The 18,154-nt window shown below is 43.5% G+C and overlaps 1 protein-coding gene across 9 annotated transcripts in view; it reads left to right on the forward strand.

Moving 5' to 3' along the window:
• LOC121856261 overlaps nt 1–18,154 on the forward strand; it is a 105,397-nt gene that overhangs the window by 85,202 nt on the left and 2,041 nt on the right. For 4 of the 9 annotated variants that reach the window (XM_042351663.1, XM_042351664.1, XM_042351665.1 and 1 more), the window contains 3 exons: nt 8,665–8,794; nt 16,157–16,388; nt 17,746–17,957. In XM_042351663.1, the coding sequence (XP_042207597.1) occupies nt 8,679–8,794; nt 16,157–16,388; nt 17,746–17,957 (560 nt within the window). In that variant the 5' untranslated portion in view covers nt 8,665–8,678. Of the gene's footprint in view, nt 1–321; nt 386–2,379; nt 2,643–5,520; nt 5,880–8,664; nt 8,795–16,156; nt 16,389–17,745; nt 17,958–18,154 lie in introns of those variants that run through there. The other 5 variants (XM_042351657.1, XM_042351661.1, XM_042351662.1 and 2 more) reach the window with 5 other exon arrangements.

Raw genomic sequence — 18,154 nt, forward strand, 5'->3', positions numbered from 1 at the left:
TTTCGTCTTAATTACTGTTTATTAAGTATCATTTACCGATTTCTGTAATAATTAATACAGATAATTATTAAAGCCAGTTTGTGTATATTACATAGATGAGGAAATCCGTTTAATGTGTTGACGTTTTTGAGTTGAATCTGGATCACTAAACTGCATTCATGGGTAAAATATATATTGTATTACTAGTTATTGATAGGGGCATTGTGTGTGTGTGTGTGTTTGCTGACACACACACATACACACACACGCGCGCGCAGGGAGGGGGAGATAGAGCCCTGGGTGGTGGTGGTGGTAGTGGTGGTAGCCAGAGCCAGTGAGTGGTAGTAGTCGTAGCTGGGGGGTCGTTGTGTACGGACGCACGACCCAACCCGGCGTCTTAATTTGTGTATGTACGACCTTCCGTTCACCCTACCCCACCCTGTGTCTGGTGGGGGTGTACTGGGTGTAGTGCGATAAGGTGTTTCATTGGACGATCAGCCTCCGTGTGTACTGGGTGTAGTGCCACAGATGTTGACGAGGTTCCCTGCGGATATCCCTGTGTTTGTGGGGGTGTAGGCTGTGTATTTTTGGGTGTACTTTAAAGTGTAACTGGGGATTAATTTTGAGTGTACGTTCACTTCCTGTGTATTTTTGGGGGTGTAGTTTGATGTGTACGAGTGTTGGTTAACAGTGAATATTATACACACTCTCATGGGTGTAATACGCTCTCTGTACGTGTACGTGAGTGTAGGATGTGTACCGAGTATAGAGAGATGGGTGTACAGGTGTATGAATGGGTGTTATCGCTCATGTAGTCCAGTGTAGTGGGTGTATGGAGCTCTGTGTATATATTAAATGTAGTGTGGTGGGTGTATCAGGCCCTGGGTGTAGTGTGGTGGTATCAGGCCCTGGGTGTAGTGTGGTGGGTGTATCGACAGTCAGGTGTGTTTGTGTACGAGTGTATTGGGGGAGATGAATACATGAATACACAATTAAGGGGTGTATTAGAAAAGTGTAGAGCGGGTGTATGTGACAGCTGCACTTGGGTGTTGAAACAGCACTAGAGCAGCTGTGCCAACAACAGCACACAGCAGCAGGGGGTACCGAATATCTCCCCCCCCACCCGTACCACCACTGACACCCCCCACCCACTACCACCATCACTACTAACACCCCCACCCACTACCACCATCACTACTAACTACCACACCCTCACTAACACCCCCACCCACTACCACCATCACTACTAACACCCCCACCTACCATCACTACTAACACCCACCTACCACCATACTCACTACCCCTACCCACACTACTAACTACCACCATCACTACTAACACACCCACTACCACCATCACTACTAACACCCCCCACCCACCCACTACACTACCTCACACCCCACTGCCACCACCATTACCGTCGCTATAACCACCATCAATCACCACTATCACAACCACCATCACCACAACAAAAACCATCAATCACCACTACCACAACCACCGTCAATCACCACTACCACCACAACCACCATCTTCACTACCACAACTCAGTAAACACAAACATCAAGGGATCAGTAAACACCGTATATGGGTGTAGGGTAGTGTAGGTGGGTGTTGCCATGGATGGGGTGTACTGTATATAGCCTTAAGTTTGGGGGTGGGTGTGTGTGTGTGTGTGTGTGTGTGTGTGTGTGTGTGTGTGTGTGTCACACACACACACACTAGGGGGGGGAGAGCACAAAGAGGGGAGAGAGAGAGAGAGAGAGAGAGAGAGAGAGAGAGAGAGAGATCCCAGGAATAAGCCTGAACTAAATGAGACAGAGAGAGTGAGGGAGGTAGGGAGGAGTGAGAGACATGTATAGATAAGGGAGAGGCGGTGAGGGGAGGGTCATCTCTTGTGCCAGCGTTGACATGCGATAGCTGACACGTGCTTCTGTGCCGGGGGGGTGAAGTGGAGGGGTGATGGAGGAGGTTAACCTTATCCCATTTCATAGTGATCTGAATTCTCTCTCTCTCTCTCTCTCTCTCTCTCTTCTCTCTCTCTCTTGATAATCACATGACACAATTCAACACACTCGTAACATGATCATCTGGTAGGTAAACAATGCATCACCTAACAGTTCAAAGCAAACAATCGTATCGTGTTTACTGCCATGTTTGTTTCCCCATCAGTAAACACACGAGAAATTATGTAACATGTCAGAGCAAACAAGAAATTATGTAACATCTCCAAGTAAACAAAAATTACGTATTCCGTTAGATGTGAACCCCTTTCCCTTATTTAACGGACTGTGGAAAGACGAAAGAATCCGTTATATCGATTAGTACGTTATAAAGAATGTCCGTTAAATGGAAGTTTAGCTGTATCAAAAGTAAACAAGATATTATTTACTATTTCAGAGCAAACAAATTATGTAACACTTCAAAGCAAACAAGTGATCCAGAAAGTAAACAAAGAGAAAAGAAACAATTATGTGACAAAACCAAAAGCAAACAAGAGACGTAATTTTGTTTATATCGACAATCAAAAAGGTGTAAACAAACAGGAATTATGTAACTGTTTGTAAGGTTTGAGCGCTGTGATAATCTAGTCAGCTGATCTGTGATATAATCTACAAACAAACAAGTACAAACAGTCAAGATGTGTTTGGATGTGATAGATCGTGAGTGATAATTTTATTGTTTTTAATTATAGGCCTATGTAGTAATTATTGTTCTTAATTACAGGTCTATGGTAATATAATTAGTATTCTTGATAATTGGTCTATGGTAATATTATTAGTATTCTTAATTATACTGTAGGTTTATGGTAGTTATTAGTATTCTTAATTATAGGCCTTTTTGAAGCCAGAGTTATAGCAATTTGTTAATATTAAGCTATAGGCCTATGTTTATAAAGTGATATAATTGGTGGCTTGATTATAGATGCTTAGATAACACTTATATTAATGGGTCGGCACTGCACTCGACCGCCTCCACTTCATCAGCGGTAAAGTCAGGTACACTTTCCACGCTGGGTCGACTTGGGTTGCCCCGGGCGTGAACCAGGATGGGAAGCGAGTGATGTATCCACTTAACCACGGCACATACACATGCACAGGTATACAAACTAAAACACACACACACACACCTGGCGGGATCTGTACGTACTATTCTAGTCATGGAATATTTAGTTCTTGATTTTAATTGTATCTTTGTTGGGTCGCATCCGGGGCCCTAGGAGGAGGGGGGTGGGGGTGAGGTTGGGTTATTGATAGTGGGGGTGAGGTGGGGTTAGTAGTGGGTGGGGTAATGGTAGGGAGAGGTGGGGTTAGTAGTAGTGGGTGGAGGGAAAGTGAGGTAGTGGTAGGGAGGAGTAGGGGGAGGGAGGGAGGTAGGAGGTTGCAGATGGGGTGACGGGAAGGGGATAGTGGGTGGGTGGGGATTGTTGTGGGAGAGGGGGGGTGGGGGGTAACAGGTGTCCTGGGCAAATCCTTAAGGATACCTTGGCCCCCCCCTTCCCCGTGTCAAGGACCTCGTGAACTCTACCTTTGTCTCTTGTGGGCGTAGGGGTGACTGTGTGGGCGTGAGGGTGATTGTGTGGGCGTGAGGGTGACTGTCTGGGCGTTGGGGGATTGTATGGGTGACTATGAACGTGAGGGTTACTGTGTGGGTGTAAGGGTGGGTGGATAGACTGGGTGTAGTGATGACTGTGTGGGTGTAAGGGTGGGTGGATAGACTGGGTGTAGTGATGACTGTGTGGGTGGATAGACTGGGTGTAAGGGTGACTTAATGGGTGACATAGTTAATTCATCGGCCCGTAAATCAAGTATTATTGATCCAGTTAACTGTTCTCATCTGCCCTTTAATAGTATCAGGATGGAGGAGGAGTTTGGTTACTTTGTCCTCCCAGTTCTAATAGACCCCAATGCTAACAGGCCCCAGTCTTAATGGGCCCCAGTTCTAATAGGCCCAGTTCTAATAAACCCATTGTAATAGACCCTAACCCTCATAGGTCTCAATCTTAATGGGCCCCACTTCTAATAGACCCCAATCCTAGCGTTTATGTTGGGACTTGTCAGGATTGGGACCCGTTTAACCTGCAGCTTGGATGATGGAACCCTTCAATTAGGCAGGATGGTAGGCTGTAGTGGGGGATGAGAGGACTTACATGATGACAGGCTGTAGTGTAGGATGGCAGGACGTAGTACAGGATGGCAGGACAATAGAGTATTTCAGATTAGGAGAGAAAATGTATGTTAATTAAGCCTTTGGTTGACGTCTGTGTGTGAAGTGTTAGCCAGGATGTGGGGGGAGGGGGGGTTGAAGAAGAGGCGGGGGAGATGAGGAGGAGTGGGGGAGATAGGAGAAGACTAGAGAAAGAGGAGGGGGAAGAGAGGAGAATAGAAGGGATGGAAAAATGAGGAAGAGGAGGGGGAAGAGAAAGAGGAGGAGAGGTGGAAGGTAGGAAAGAACAGAAGGCGGATGAGGGAAGAATGGGTGTGATAAAGCAGAGGTTTAGGCGTGTAGATATGGTATAAGGGCGTGTAACAAGAGGCGTGTGTTTCCGATCGTGGCGTGGTGGTCAGCGTGTAGTTGAGGCACCCACCGCTTGGGGATTGGTTTGCATCGACCAATCTGGCAGAATACACTTGTTTGAGGGCATGTCGCTTCCTGATTGGTCTTCACGAGAATTAGATAATATACCAGATTTTGAAGGATATTTGAAATGGATTTAGATGTGTATATTGATCACACACACAGGTGCAAGTAAGAGTTTCAACATCAACAACTGTGTGTGGTTGATCGCTCTCTCTCTCTCTCTCCTACAAGTCACTATAGGCCTACAGCAGTTTCCTTCATTGTTTTGTTGTGTTGTGGTGTACCAAAATGGCCGCCGCCGCCCTCCGTGAAGCAGACGAGGCCATATTACTCTCTGTTATTATTCATTTGTGTTAATTATCTTTCGCCATAACACTCGGTTTCTCTCCCACTTGTCTAAATAAACGTCTAAGTTGAGCAACACGAGCACTCAGCGTCTGCAACACAAGCGACCTCCCTGTATCTGCAAAATTGTGCATCGTGACTTCACTTAAGAGAGTCGGGGTATCGTGACGTCACTTATAGTCGTGATATGGTGACGTCACCTTAGTCGTCAAATGAGCATATTTTGTCCGGATCTTTGAGTCAAATTTAAAAACTTTCGTAATTGTGGGATATTAATTATTCTCTTTTAATGCAGTTGATTAAAAAATGTGTTTTGACTTTAAGTATTTAGTCTATAAAAGGATATTTAATTTAAGGGTTAATACGTGTTTACCTGAATAGACCACAGGTGTTGGGTAGTGTGGGGAAACACTTGTCGGAGTTAGTGAGGCCCTCCCAAAAAAACGTTTTCGTACACTTGTCTCCTAACAGCTGGGCGATGACGTGTATGTGTGTGTGTGTCAGCTACACCTGTACAAAACGTCACATAACCTGAAGGTGGAGTGTAGACAGAGGTGCAGGTGGGTGTAGTTAGTATCTCAGAGTGTAAGTGTACAGACATACAACAGCTGTGGTGGCCCCGTAGAGGTGTCTGTATGAGTGTAGCGTGTTGACAGAGGTGTAGAAGGTGTTAAATGGTGTTGGTCTGTGTACATAACCTCCTGAGTGTAGTGTCAATGTTATATAATTGTGTTCCGTGTTCATTAATACGTGAGGGTGCGGTGGTTAAGTGGAGACCACTCAACTCCTGTCTTAAGGCTGGTTCGATCCCCGGGCAAACTTACCTGTTAATGAGTACAAGAGTGACTAGTCGAGTGCAGTGCCTGTTGGTGGATCACACACACACTGGCCATCAACGTGTAACGCACCTTAAGTACCTGTGACCAGACACACTTGGTTCAGTACACCTGGAGATTTATGACCTTCGTTGCCAGGTGTGTTAAGTTAATTGTGTATGTGTGTGTTAGTCTCTAAGGTGTTTAAGTATTGTTTATATTATTATTATTAAACATCGCGGCCAAATTTAAAATCCTTAAAATATTTTATTGTCGACATCAAAAGAATAATTATAATATACTTTAATTAATTATTTCTCAGTACTCTTTATCACTAATTGCATATTTCTCAGTACTCTTTATCACTAATTGCTTATTTCTCAGTACTTTATCACGTTACCATTTCCCAACACCGACTTAAGTTACGTTTAGTGAACAAAGAAAAGGTCACTTCTGAAAATTCCTTAATATGATATGGGAGGGAGTGAGGGTTCGTGACGTCATCAGTGTTTACAAACATTACTGTGTCGTGTGAGTCACTACCGCTCGTAAGATAATCCTCATGACACACACAAATATATATAAACATACATATTTACATAAAAACTATAAAAACAAACACACACACATTTATCCCACGACAAACACATACACATACACACACACGCATCACAGAGCACTATGAAACATAAACACACACACATACAAACACATCACACCATTATAAACACACACACACACACACACACACTTACACACATCAAGAGAACACACACACACACACAGCCGGGTGCCAGTAACAGGTGACACGGCTCTCTAGGGTACCACAGGATGTCATTTTTTATACACCATCCTGTGTCGTGAGCCGTATCTTGATGATGACCCTAGTCTGGTATGTCCGTCCTCTGTGTGCCTTTGTGTGCATGTGTAGCTGTCTGTCTTTGTGTGTGTCTTGGTCTGTGTGTGTGTCTGTCTTGGTCTGTGCGTCTGTCTGTCTTGGTCTGTCTCTTGTAGTGGTAGCGGGCACTTCTCACCCCCCTGATAGCACCCGGAAGTAAGAGCCGGGTACGGGTCGGCCAACTGCTGGTTACTGTGTGTGTGTGACCGGGGACTGAGAGATTTAATAGGCTATAGGCTACTTTATCTATCTATCTATCCACCTACCTATCTATCTATCTATCTATCTATCTATCCATCCACCTACCTATCTATCTATGAATCTTATATCTTTATCTATCAGTTTACCTGCCTATGTACCTACCTACCTACCTCCCCTAAGTCTCTCAGCATCCGGGCACTATTCGTCTCACCTGGGGCCAGATACATTAAATTAGTGGCGTGGTTGTGAGGCCCAACAGGTGTGGCAGCCCTCAGGTAGGTAAGATAAGGGGGGGGGGGCGAACAGCTGTCAGGCGTACACCCATCCTACTGCCTGTGTATTTGGAGCACTTTGAGGGTGTATTTTGGAGCATATGTGAGGTGTATTTGAGTTATTATCCAACATGGTGTCCCCTGGTTGGTTCTCCATATTGGTGTGTGCTGATTGGCTCTCCTCCATCATGGTGTACGCTGAATGGTTGTCCTCCATCCTGGTGAGCGCTGATTGGTTCTCCTACAGCAGGGTGTACGTTGATTGGTTAGTAAAACTGAGTCAAAATACTGAAAGACTGTGTGAAAAATACGGAGAGAAAGTGTGAAAATAAGTAAATAATATACACTTAATCTGCATGAAGAAGCGGGCAGCCGGATGAATGTATGTTAGATCAGATCCGGCCAGGAACTCATATACTGGCCGGATGTAAATGCATGCTTACTTAAGGCATAACCACATACATACATACATCATACATACATACAGTATATATACGCACATACACATCATCACAGTTTAAGTGCTTTAAATATTCTTGCTCGAGTCATGCCCTTCCACCCCTCCTCCCCGCCTCCTCCTGGTGACTCAGCTCAGTATTAATCCTTCCTGCAGTTTGTTTACATCTAAGTGACATTTTACCAAGTTAGAATAAGGTCTCTCAAGGCGGAGACTGGTGAGAGGGAAGGGTGGAGTGGGGAGACAGGAGAGGGGTGGAAGGGAGAGAGAGGGGGGTGAAAGAAAGTAATTGCGGGATGAGAGAGAGGTGAAGAAAGAGACGGATAAAGAGCGAAGGGGGAAGATAGAAAGGAAGCAAGAAAAGGAAGAAACGAGGGAAGGAACAGAGGAAGAATGAAGAAAATGAAAAGGGGGGAGATGAATAAAGAGCGTGGGAAGGGGGAAAACAGAGAGAGGAAATGAGATGAGGGAAAAAAGAGAACGGAGGAGAAAAAGAAAGGGGGAGATGGAAGAAAAGAAGGAGAGGTTGAGAGGAAGGGGGGAACAGCAGAGAGAAAGGGAAAGAGACAGAAAGGGAGATAAAAATAAAGACGGGGAGATAAAAGAAACAGAGAAAGAAAGGAACAAAGAGAGAATGATGAAGAAAAATACATGATAAAAGAGAGACAGTAAAAGACCCGACACACACACAAAAGAAAATCGGATTAGAATCAAAGGAAAGGTATTTTTAACGTAGAAGGAATAGGGATAAAATATGATAATTCGACAGTGGATGAATAGACGGTAGACAGGGGATAGAAGGAAGATTTCAATGGACTTGTTAAAATTTGTCGGCTTTAACTTGGCGCGGCTTAAATTAGATTAATCCTGTTTAAGCTAAAAATGACAAACGTTGGCTTTTACGATGGTGAGCCTCTCTCTCTCTCTCTCTCTCTCTCATTGTACATAATATGGAGAGAGACCCACTTAGAGGTCACAGCCTTTGGTCCTCATAGATAGATAGATAGATACAGACGGACATATAGATAGATAGATAGACAAGTATACTGTATAGATAGATAGATAGATAGATAGACAGACAGACAGACAGTCACTAACCACAGCTTCTCTTCACAGCACGTACGGGGGATATGTCCATGGGCAGGAACCTGAGAGCTGCCCGCTGTTTGGACTTCACGGACAAGGACGATGATGACGGCCTTTACCAGCCCTCAGACTCTGATACTGAGGCCACCAAGAAGAAGGGGTGAGTAACTGATTGCCATGAGTGAGTTCCTGGCACTTCTGGATACATGGTTAGATCCTCTGATGAGTACTAGGGCCTTATGAGTACAAAATGAGTTCTTAGTGAGTGATGAGTCTTAATTCACCAGGTGAGGAAGAATGATAAATTTTTGGCCGCCAGGGAGGAAGGGTGAGTAGGGGGACTTCCTGAGTACTTGGTAAGTGAGGGCGGGAAAGTAGGGCGATGGGTGGTAAGGGAGGGAAGGGAGGGTGGCCTACTGGTAAGTGTGGGCGGAGAGGATGTCTAGGGAAAGTGATACGAGCGTGAGAGGAATGTGAGGACGGGCGGGGGATTGTGGGTGGGTGGGTAAGTTATTTGACTGGGCGGGCTAGATATACGAGAGAGGGTGTAGGAATATGCGTGAGTTGTAGGCGGGCGGGCGGATAGGTGGAATGTGAAACGGGTGTAGGAAGGTTCGGTGGGGGGAATGGTGGACGGCTGGGTGGGGAGGGGTTCGCTATGGGCGGTATACTTACACGGGTGTGACAGTGGGCGGAGGGAATGTCAGTGGAGTGGTCAGTAGAGAGTGTGATGAACTGACTGGTAGTAGTGATGGTGGTAGCAGTAGTGGTGATGGTTGAGTCATTGTCAGTGGGTGGACTTATTAGCTAGCTGAAGTGAGGTTGTAGTTGGCAGTGGAGTGGGCGGCTGTGCTGGGTGAAGCTAGCATTGGGTGGAGGTAACAGAGGGTGGGTAGACCATCATCAGTGGGTTGGTATCTTGAGCGACTGACTGACTGACTTGACTAACTTAAGTACCCCCTTCCACCCACACCCACATACCACACAGAAAATGGTGTTCAACTTTCCGCATCAAGATGACCTGAAATCATGAAGCAATTTTTTTTCTTTGCATTCTTCCAACCGTTCGTTCCTTTCTCTTTTATCGCCTCTTCCTTGCTAGATTTAACCAGTTTCATCCTTTAACATTTCTTATATTTTCTGTTTTGACGGATGGTAAACGGATGTATCTAACGGATCAGGAGAAACAGCAGAGGTACCAAGGGAACGCCTTGAGGAACGCTGAGCCAAAATAGGAATGGTCGTGACGGGTTCGTGGGAACTCCTCTCCGGACGACAAGCTGGTCGTTTTCTCTTGCTATTTTGCTTCCTCCTCCTCTTCTCCCCTTTCTCTCCTTCATCTACGCCTTCCTTTCTTACTTCATCCTCTTTCCAATCCTTCTCATATTTATTTTCCTCTACTTTCTCATCTCCCCCTTTCTCCCTCATTCCTTATCCACATCTTCCTTTCTTTCTCCTCTTCCTGTCGAGTTCCTCCTCATCCTTCTCTCCCTTGAGTCCACCAATTCCCTCTCGCTAATGGACATCCACGCATGCGCAGCTGTGATTATGCCTCTTGCTTCACGCTACTCCGTTAACCCCGGCTGAATCTAGTATACGTCAACCGTGGGATAAGTTTCGTTTGACCGTCGGAGATAAGTTCTTTAACCTTGGCAGATATGTTCGTTAATCGTGGCAGATATGTTCGTTAATCGTTGCAGTTATGTTCGTCAATCGTGGCAGATATGTTCGTTCATCGTGGCAGATATGTTCGTTAATCGTTGCAGTTATGTTCCTCAATCGTGGCAGATATGTTCGTTAATTGTAGCAGATATGTTCGTTAATCGTGGAAAGTAGTAGTAGCTTGCAGTAGTAGTAACAGTGGTGGTGGCTTCAGCAGTAGTAGCAGGTGGAGGTACAGTACTGTAGATGTCACCTGACCATCGCGTGACAGACTATATGCTCCCGACTCCTGCCAAATGAAACACCACTGCAAAATAACAGCGCCATGTCCAGCTGTTAACATCAGCAGTAATCGTAGCAGCAGTAGTAGTATTAGTCGTGACAGTAAGAGAAGTAGTAGTCTTAGTAGCCGTAGTCGTAGCAGCGGTAGTAGAAATGTGATTCGATTCCCAATGGGTGTTGCGTTTAGTATATTTTCGTGTATGCGTAGTATTTATGTATGTATGACTTATTCTTTCGTAATTTCATCCTGGGTTCTAGAATGTATGTATGTGTGTATGTATGTAATATTCCACTCCATGTCGGTGTATAAATCGTATGTCTTCATGTACCTAAGTTGTATTGTGTTCTGTCGCTGTATAAATCATGTATGTTTTTATGTATGTCGTGTCGTGGTAGCAGTGGGTGTATGAATCATGGATTAAGTTGACGTGAACTTTGACCCTCAGCGGTTCACACTTAAATTAAATGAGTATGACGTTAGTATACATGCTGCTTTGTATGTCACAGCCGCTGTACAGTATATATCCACGCCACTGGTTTAGGTTAGTACACACCACACCGCTGTACAGTACGCCGACTCTAGTACATACCCACTTCTCTACACGCTCACACTGCTGTATGCTCACGCCGCTGAACGCCCATGCTAGTACACGTCCATGCTGTGTCTCGTGAGGGAACACTTTCACTAACGTAATTCTAGTTTAGTTGGAGAGTTGTGCTCGACGCCTGACTCACTTCCTTAAGTATAAGAGTTCGTTACCCTCCCGCTTTGTTACATTTGCACACGCAACGTACTCATACACTCACGCAACACTGAAACATACAACACACTCAAACACGCATGACACTCACATACACTCCCGCAAGGCACTGAAACATCACACACACACCAAGACCATGGTTATGCGCATCAACCTCTACTCCGACCATGTCCCACCTCCCTCCACGTAGTGTTCTCCATCAGGCTCCTCGGCGTCACTACAGATAACAAACTGAATTGGAAAGCACACGTCAATACAATCGTCAGATCTCCCTGCTTTCGCCGCCACATCCTCCGTCGTCTAACGTTCCTCGGAGTTCCGGCGCCCTTGGGTGTTTAAACAACATTCACAGTTCCCAAGCTCACATAAAGTTCCCCTGGCTGGTCTTCCTTAAAAGCTACATAACGAGGACTTACAGGAGTGCAGGAGAGGGCGTGTTAACTATGCTTAGGAAGAAGTTACTGCACTATCCTTGTTACCGTCCCCTGCTCCCACTGGATATCCCACGTCCGGAAATTACTGTTCGACACTACAACCGCATCCAGCCCATACAACACGTACTGATTGCTGTAAGAACAGCCCAGTCCTAACCATTGTAAAAATTATCAACAACTCGTAGTTAACTTTTGTGTTCACTCTGCCATTCTCACTTTTGTACTGTAACCCTTGTTAAATAACCCTCTCCCCATTATCAATGCATATTATATATGTGCCACTTGTCATTTGTATATTTCAGCTTGTGCCTGCTGTGTTTGTTAATAGACTGTCAATTATTATTATTACACGCACACACGAGACACCCAAACAAAATATATACATACACAAGGCATTCAAACAAAGCACACACACACACAAACAAACAAAGCACACATACACGTGGCACTCAAACAAAGCATACGCAAACACACGCAAGGCACTCAAACAAAACGCACGCACGCGCTCACGTTGACTCATGAGGTACAGGCCGGTATGGGTGAAGAGTACAGGGTGTGGGTCTAGCTACACTTGGGAGGGTGTAGGGTACAGGGTGTGGGTGGAGTTTCATTAGGGAGGGTGTAGAGTACAGGGTGTGAGTGTAGCTACACTAGGGAGGGTGTAGGCCTGTAGGGTACACGGTGTGGGTGTAGGGTAGACCCCACGGTGCTGGTCTCAGCCTACGTGGCGGACGAATCACCACCCACGGCTGACTCCAATCGTATGTATTTACCTCAGTATCTCTCTCTTACCTCAACACTAACGTACCTTATTATCCTCTCTTATCTTTCCTATGTAATGAACATTAAGTTAAGTAACAATACAATGAATAAACGTAGATAGAAACAAGGAAAATGTAAAAATAGTTTGGTAAGGGGTGTGAAGGCAACAGGAGTGGATTGTATGGTCGAGCGGTCCTACCCGAAAATTGGTGAGGTTATGTGCGTGTCGGAGCTGTATACACCAGGTCGCTTTTGACAGGGATTCTGGTGTATGTATGTGTGTGTGTGTGTGTGTGTGTGAAGAGGCAGATATACACCCCTGGCAGACAGTTGTGTACACGTGGTTCAACACCTGAGTTTAATCATACAGTCGATAGTACCTGCATGAGAGATTATTATTTAGATACGTCAGAGGGCAACACTTCTAGCCGGGGGCAAGGGCGACTGTGTTCCCTCCCTCCCTCCCCCACAGAGTCTGGTCAGCGGACAACCACTTTTTCCCTCCCATAATAGTATACTGGTACCCCCTGGTATACAACCCCATGAACTAAACTACCAATACTAAGTAATTTGTCTATCATACGCCAAAAAAATATCAGGTCGAGTTGATGCACTTGTTAAATAGAAATTTGTCGACGAGAGTTTGTCATGATTGTATGGCAAGCTCTCCCTCTCTCCTCTCCCTCCTAGCCCTCATCACCACCCCTTAGGCCAGGGCATCTTGAACTCCCAGCGTGTGTGTCTTTGCTGTTTCTCCTCAAATAATAATAAATAAAATAAGGCTATTATACCATCACAAGGAAGTAGCTAAAATATTTATTATGTAAAAATTCATCTTATTCATTCTTCCTGATATAATTACCAGTATTATTGTTTTCGTAACGTCTACCACGTGCCTGGATATTCTGTAAAAAAAAAAAAAAAAATATATATATATATATATATATATATATATATATATATATATATATATATATATATATATATATATATATATATATATATATATATATATATATATATATATATATATATATATATATATATATATTTTTTTTTATCATAGGTATTGTACAAATATATATTGGTATTTAAACAGTTTATCTAATCAGAAAAATACAGGTACAGAGTGGACAATAATAACAATATTGACATGACTGAAATACAAGTAGACAGAAACATCACAGCCCAAGTGTGTGTGTGTGTATGTAAAAAGGGGCTTATGATGTATGTATGGTGTGTGTGTGGGGAGGGGGGTCCCCAGTGTCAATTTCTGTTTCAAGCTAATTTTGAACACCTGAGCATAAACGTGTGCAAAATATTCAGGTGTGTTTGGGGGTTATATTTATCTGGTCAACACACCTGAATATTTACGCATGATTGAGTTAACATACGCGTCTTACAGACAGTCACACACAGTCATGTCAACTTTCAACCCCCGACATGACCCCTTAATGTAGTGTCATGTTTGTCAATACCAATTCGAGCACCGAAAAAAATACTGATTTGTGCTGACGCCATTCTCTTTATCCAGTAATTAACGGTGACCATTTCCTATCTATTTAATTTTTTATAGCAAACTTTACATTTTTGTCCGGTCTCAATTTAGATTCGATTCGGTTAGGGTGGTTAATCTTCATGTGAAATATACTGGAGTGCCTAATCATAGTTTGGGATGTCTCAAATTTAGGTGATCCAAAATCACTCATGTTATACTATACTATACTGTACAGTACTGTGGGCGCTCTGCTGGGGGAGGGCTACTTTGGTTCACCACAGTTTGTGTTGGAACGTTCAAAACTGCCTTCAGGTCAAGTGGGCCCCAACCTACCATTAAGACCAGAATCCATTATAAGGACTTGGACCCATGACTACAAGGCTCCCCATGACCATTAGGGCCCCATTGTTGATATCATTTGATGATTTTCGATGTTGTTAATATTTTTTCAAATGTCTGAGTTTGTATGTTCGTGATAGTGTGTGTGTGAGAGAGAAATGTTTAGGATAAAAGAGCAATGGGCGAGAATGTGAGAAAGAGAATGGGGGTTATAAGTGGAAAGGGGGGGGGGGTGAGTGAAGACAAGAGTGACAGGGATGCAATATGAGAGAGAGAGAGTACACATGTACCCTGGGAGGGTGGGTGGAAGAGGGTGGGGTCTGTAGGGATAAATAATGTGTGGCCCGGTTGTTGACCCACGACCACACCCACTGGCCTCCACCCACCCACCCACTGGCTCCATCCTCACCCACCAACCTATCAACTAGTCTTAAACTCTCACCGACCCACCCATTCACTGGCTCTACACCCTCCACCCACTTGTCCTTCACCTACTGTCCCTCCACCCACCCACTCACTTACCCTCCACCTACTGCCACTCCACCCTCGCCCATTCACCTATTAGCCCTCCACTCACCAACTCATTTGTCCTCCACCCTCGCCCGTCCACCTACCCACCCATTCACCATCGCTTATCCACCTGATAGCCCTCCACCCACCCATTCACCCTCTCCCATCCACCTATTGGCCCTCCACCCACCCACTTATTTGTCCTCCACCCTCGCCCATCCACCTATTGCCCCTTCACCCACCATCCCTCCTCCACCTACTAGCCCTCCATCCACTTACTGGCCCTTCACCCTCACCCACCCACTCACATGCCATCCACTTACCTGGCCCTCCACCTTCGCACATCCACCCACTTGCCCTCCACCCTCGACTCCTATACAAACTCTACGTGAATTCCACTCCATATATCCTGTATTTAATTTTTCCAAAATTCGTCAGGTCAATATACAGCCCACGTGAGGAATGCGTTATGATGAGGGTAGTCGTGAAAGGGCGTAGTCTTGAGGGGATTAATAAGGATGTATGATCTGCTATAGGTGCAGTGAGGTGTAAGGGAGGTGTGGTGAGATGTGGGAGGAGTAGTGAGGTGTGGGAGGAGTAGTGAGGTGTGGGAGAAACAGTGAGGTTCTAGGGAAGGGGTAGTGAGGTGTGAGGGAGGAATTAGTGAGGTCTGGGGGAGGAGGTAGTAAGGTAGATGACCCAATATGGCAGCGGAAGTGGAGGTAACGAACAATGGCCGCTTATCTCTCAATGTACTACGTGGAAACCCGTCTTAGTTCTGTCTTTTTCTCTCTCTCACTTGCCCTCCCTCCCTCCCTTCCTGTCTCTTTTCTCTTTCACCCTTTGTATACACACACACACACACATATATATATATATATATATATATATATATATATATATATATATATATATATATATATATATATATATATATATATATATATATATATATATATGTGTCATCCTGTCTTAATTATCTAGTTATAGTATTAATATTTCTCTCGGTGTTATATCTACACACATACAACCATCTCAAGGTATGGGTCATTTTACGAAAGCAAAGGGTAGAAGTGCAGCCATTTATCATGTTTTTTTTTATTTTTTTAATAAAAAAAAAATGAGACACTGCTCTTGTACGAATACGTATTCCCCAATGAGGTAAACAAATATTATTAATTATTTAAAGTTATCAATGAATTATGCTTTAATTTGAACCTGTAAACAGCTGTGCGCTCACCTGCATAACACTTCACCTTCATATTGTGTTACAGAGAGACGGTAGATGAGGAGAATAACAACACAACTAGTGGCAACAACATCAAAGCAAAACACAGACGAGGCACTGTTAGTGGCATCATCGGTGCTCTGGGTGGCAGCACCACCAGTGCCGGGGGCGTCCTCCGCAGGACCTCTGTATCTGTCAAACGGCCACTAGACATCGTCCTCCCCTGTCAGGAGATCCAGTACCTCGACATCTCCTACCAGAAGGTGGGCAGAGTGATGGTGAGATTGCCACTTGGCTCCCAGTTGGCTATACCTATTCGGTTGAGAGAAAATGTGACGAGATTTTTTATTAGAAAAATAACGAAACTACATATTAAAACTTGAAGTTAATTTTCAATCTTATTTACAATGTGACTGAATATTTAGGCAAGGAGACTGGGATCATCAATAGTGTTCCATAAAATGATCATGATTCTGATGATCCCACTTTCCTTGCCTAGATATTCAGTCACACTGTACTCATATATCAGATCGAAAATTTAACCTCAGTTTTATTTTGGAAAGTCTGTCATCATTTTCTCTCCCTAAAAACTGGCTCATGTCAATCTAAAATTTAATCAATGTTTCTGTAGAATAAATTTCCTTTGCATATATATATATATATATATATATATATATATATATATATATATATATATATATATATATATATATATATATATATATATATATATATATATATATATATATATATATATATATATATATACATATATATACACACACACACACACACACACACACACACACACACACCATTGTGGACTTGATCTCACCCTCCTCTACTGTACACTGTATATATATGCCTTGTTATGTGTCTCTCAGTCTGTACTCTCCCTTGAAGATGTGAATTACACGAAAGCGTTTGGGAACTTCGTGTTTTCTTTTTTCCTTGTGGTTATCAGCATATACCTGGATCACGCGCACCTACAGTGATTTACTTGCACACACACACACACACTATATACATACTTCATGTAGATCCACAATGAAAACGTGGATAAGATAAATCTTGATAAAATCACACGGGAAAAGGGAAACAACGGAGCACCTTAGCTTTCTTCTTTATTCAAGACATCTTCAGAGGCAACTGAATAAAGACGAAAGCTAAGGTGCTCCGTTGTTTCCCTTTTCCCGTGTGATTTTATCAAGACTATATATATATATATATATATATATATATATATATATTAAACCCTTTATAAACTGATATAGTTAATCTAACATGTGGATGAAATATATTGTATACTGATGCTCAAGGAAAGTGTAACAACCTAAGTTATGCATCACCAACATAATTTTATTTACAGTACTGTAGTACATTTTAAATGGTGAGTAGATAAGTCTTTTGAGTGGTAATGTTCCTTGGGATAACAAAATATTGAGCTCAAGTCATGTGATTTCATAAAAGTGCAACTGATGTAAAATTTAGACTGTTGAAGTTCCTTTATGCATCATTATAAATCAATGAATATATAAAAAAAAGGTCTCTAGAACCTTTGTAACAACTCTGATGACAGAGCTCGACCTAATGACCCAAGTTAAAAGTAAACACAACTTATATCTTACTCCGCAGCTTCTCATCCCGCAGGTTCAGTACAGTCCCATTCCTCGGAAGAAAATAGCATACCACCACGTGCCATACAACCCCATACCGTATTGTGAGGTTCCTTACTGCGGCACTGGGGAGCGACCCATCAAGAGAAAGCCACTCCAAAGGTCACACTCCATCGCCATTGCTGACTTGCGAGAACCAGAGGACTGTGAATGGACGTCGTATAAGTTAAGGTACATCTCATTCTCCCAAACACTGCAGTCATGAGTCTAATCTGAAACAAGTTACTATTATTAACAGTGATATTATCCTTAGTTTTATTGCTATATAAACTTATCACATATCCACACCAAGTCTTTCACCTTAAAAACAAAATTTAGGATAAATCCTTTTACAATAATGTTACAGTACTTTACTGTTTGTTAGGTTA

This window comes from Homarus americanus, unplaced genomic scaffold (genome assembly GCF_018991925.1).
Source record: "Homarus americanus isolate GMGI-L3 unplaced genomic scaffold, GMGI_Hamer_2.0 scaffold48016, whole genome shotgun sequence".
Classification (NCBI taxonomy): domain Eukaryota; kingdom Metazoa; phylum Arthropoda; class Malacostraca; order Decapoda; family Nephropidae; genus Homarus; species Homarus americanus.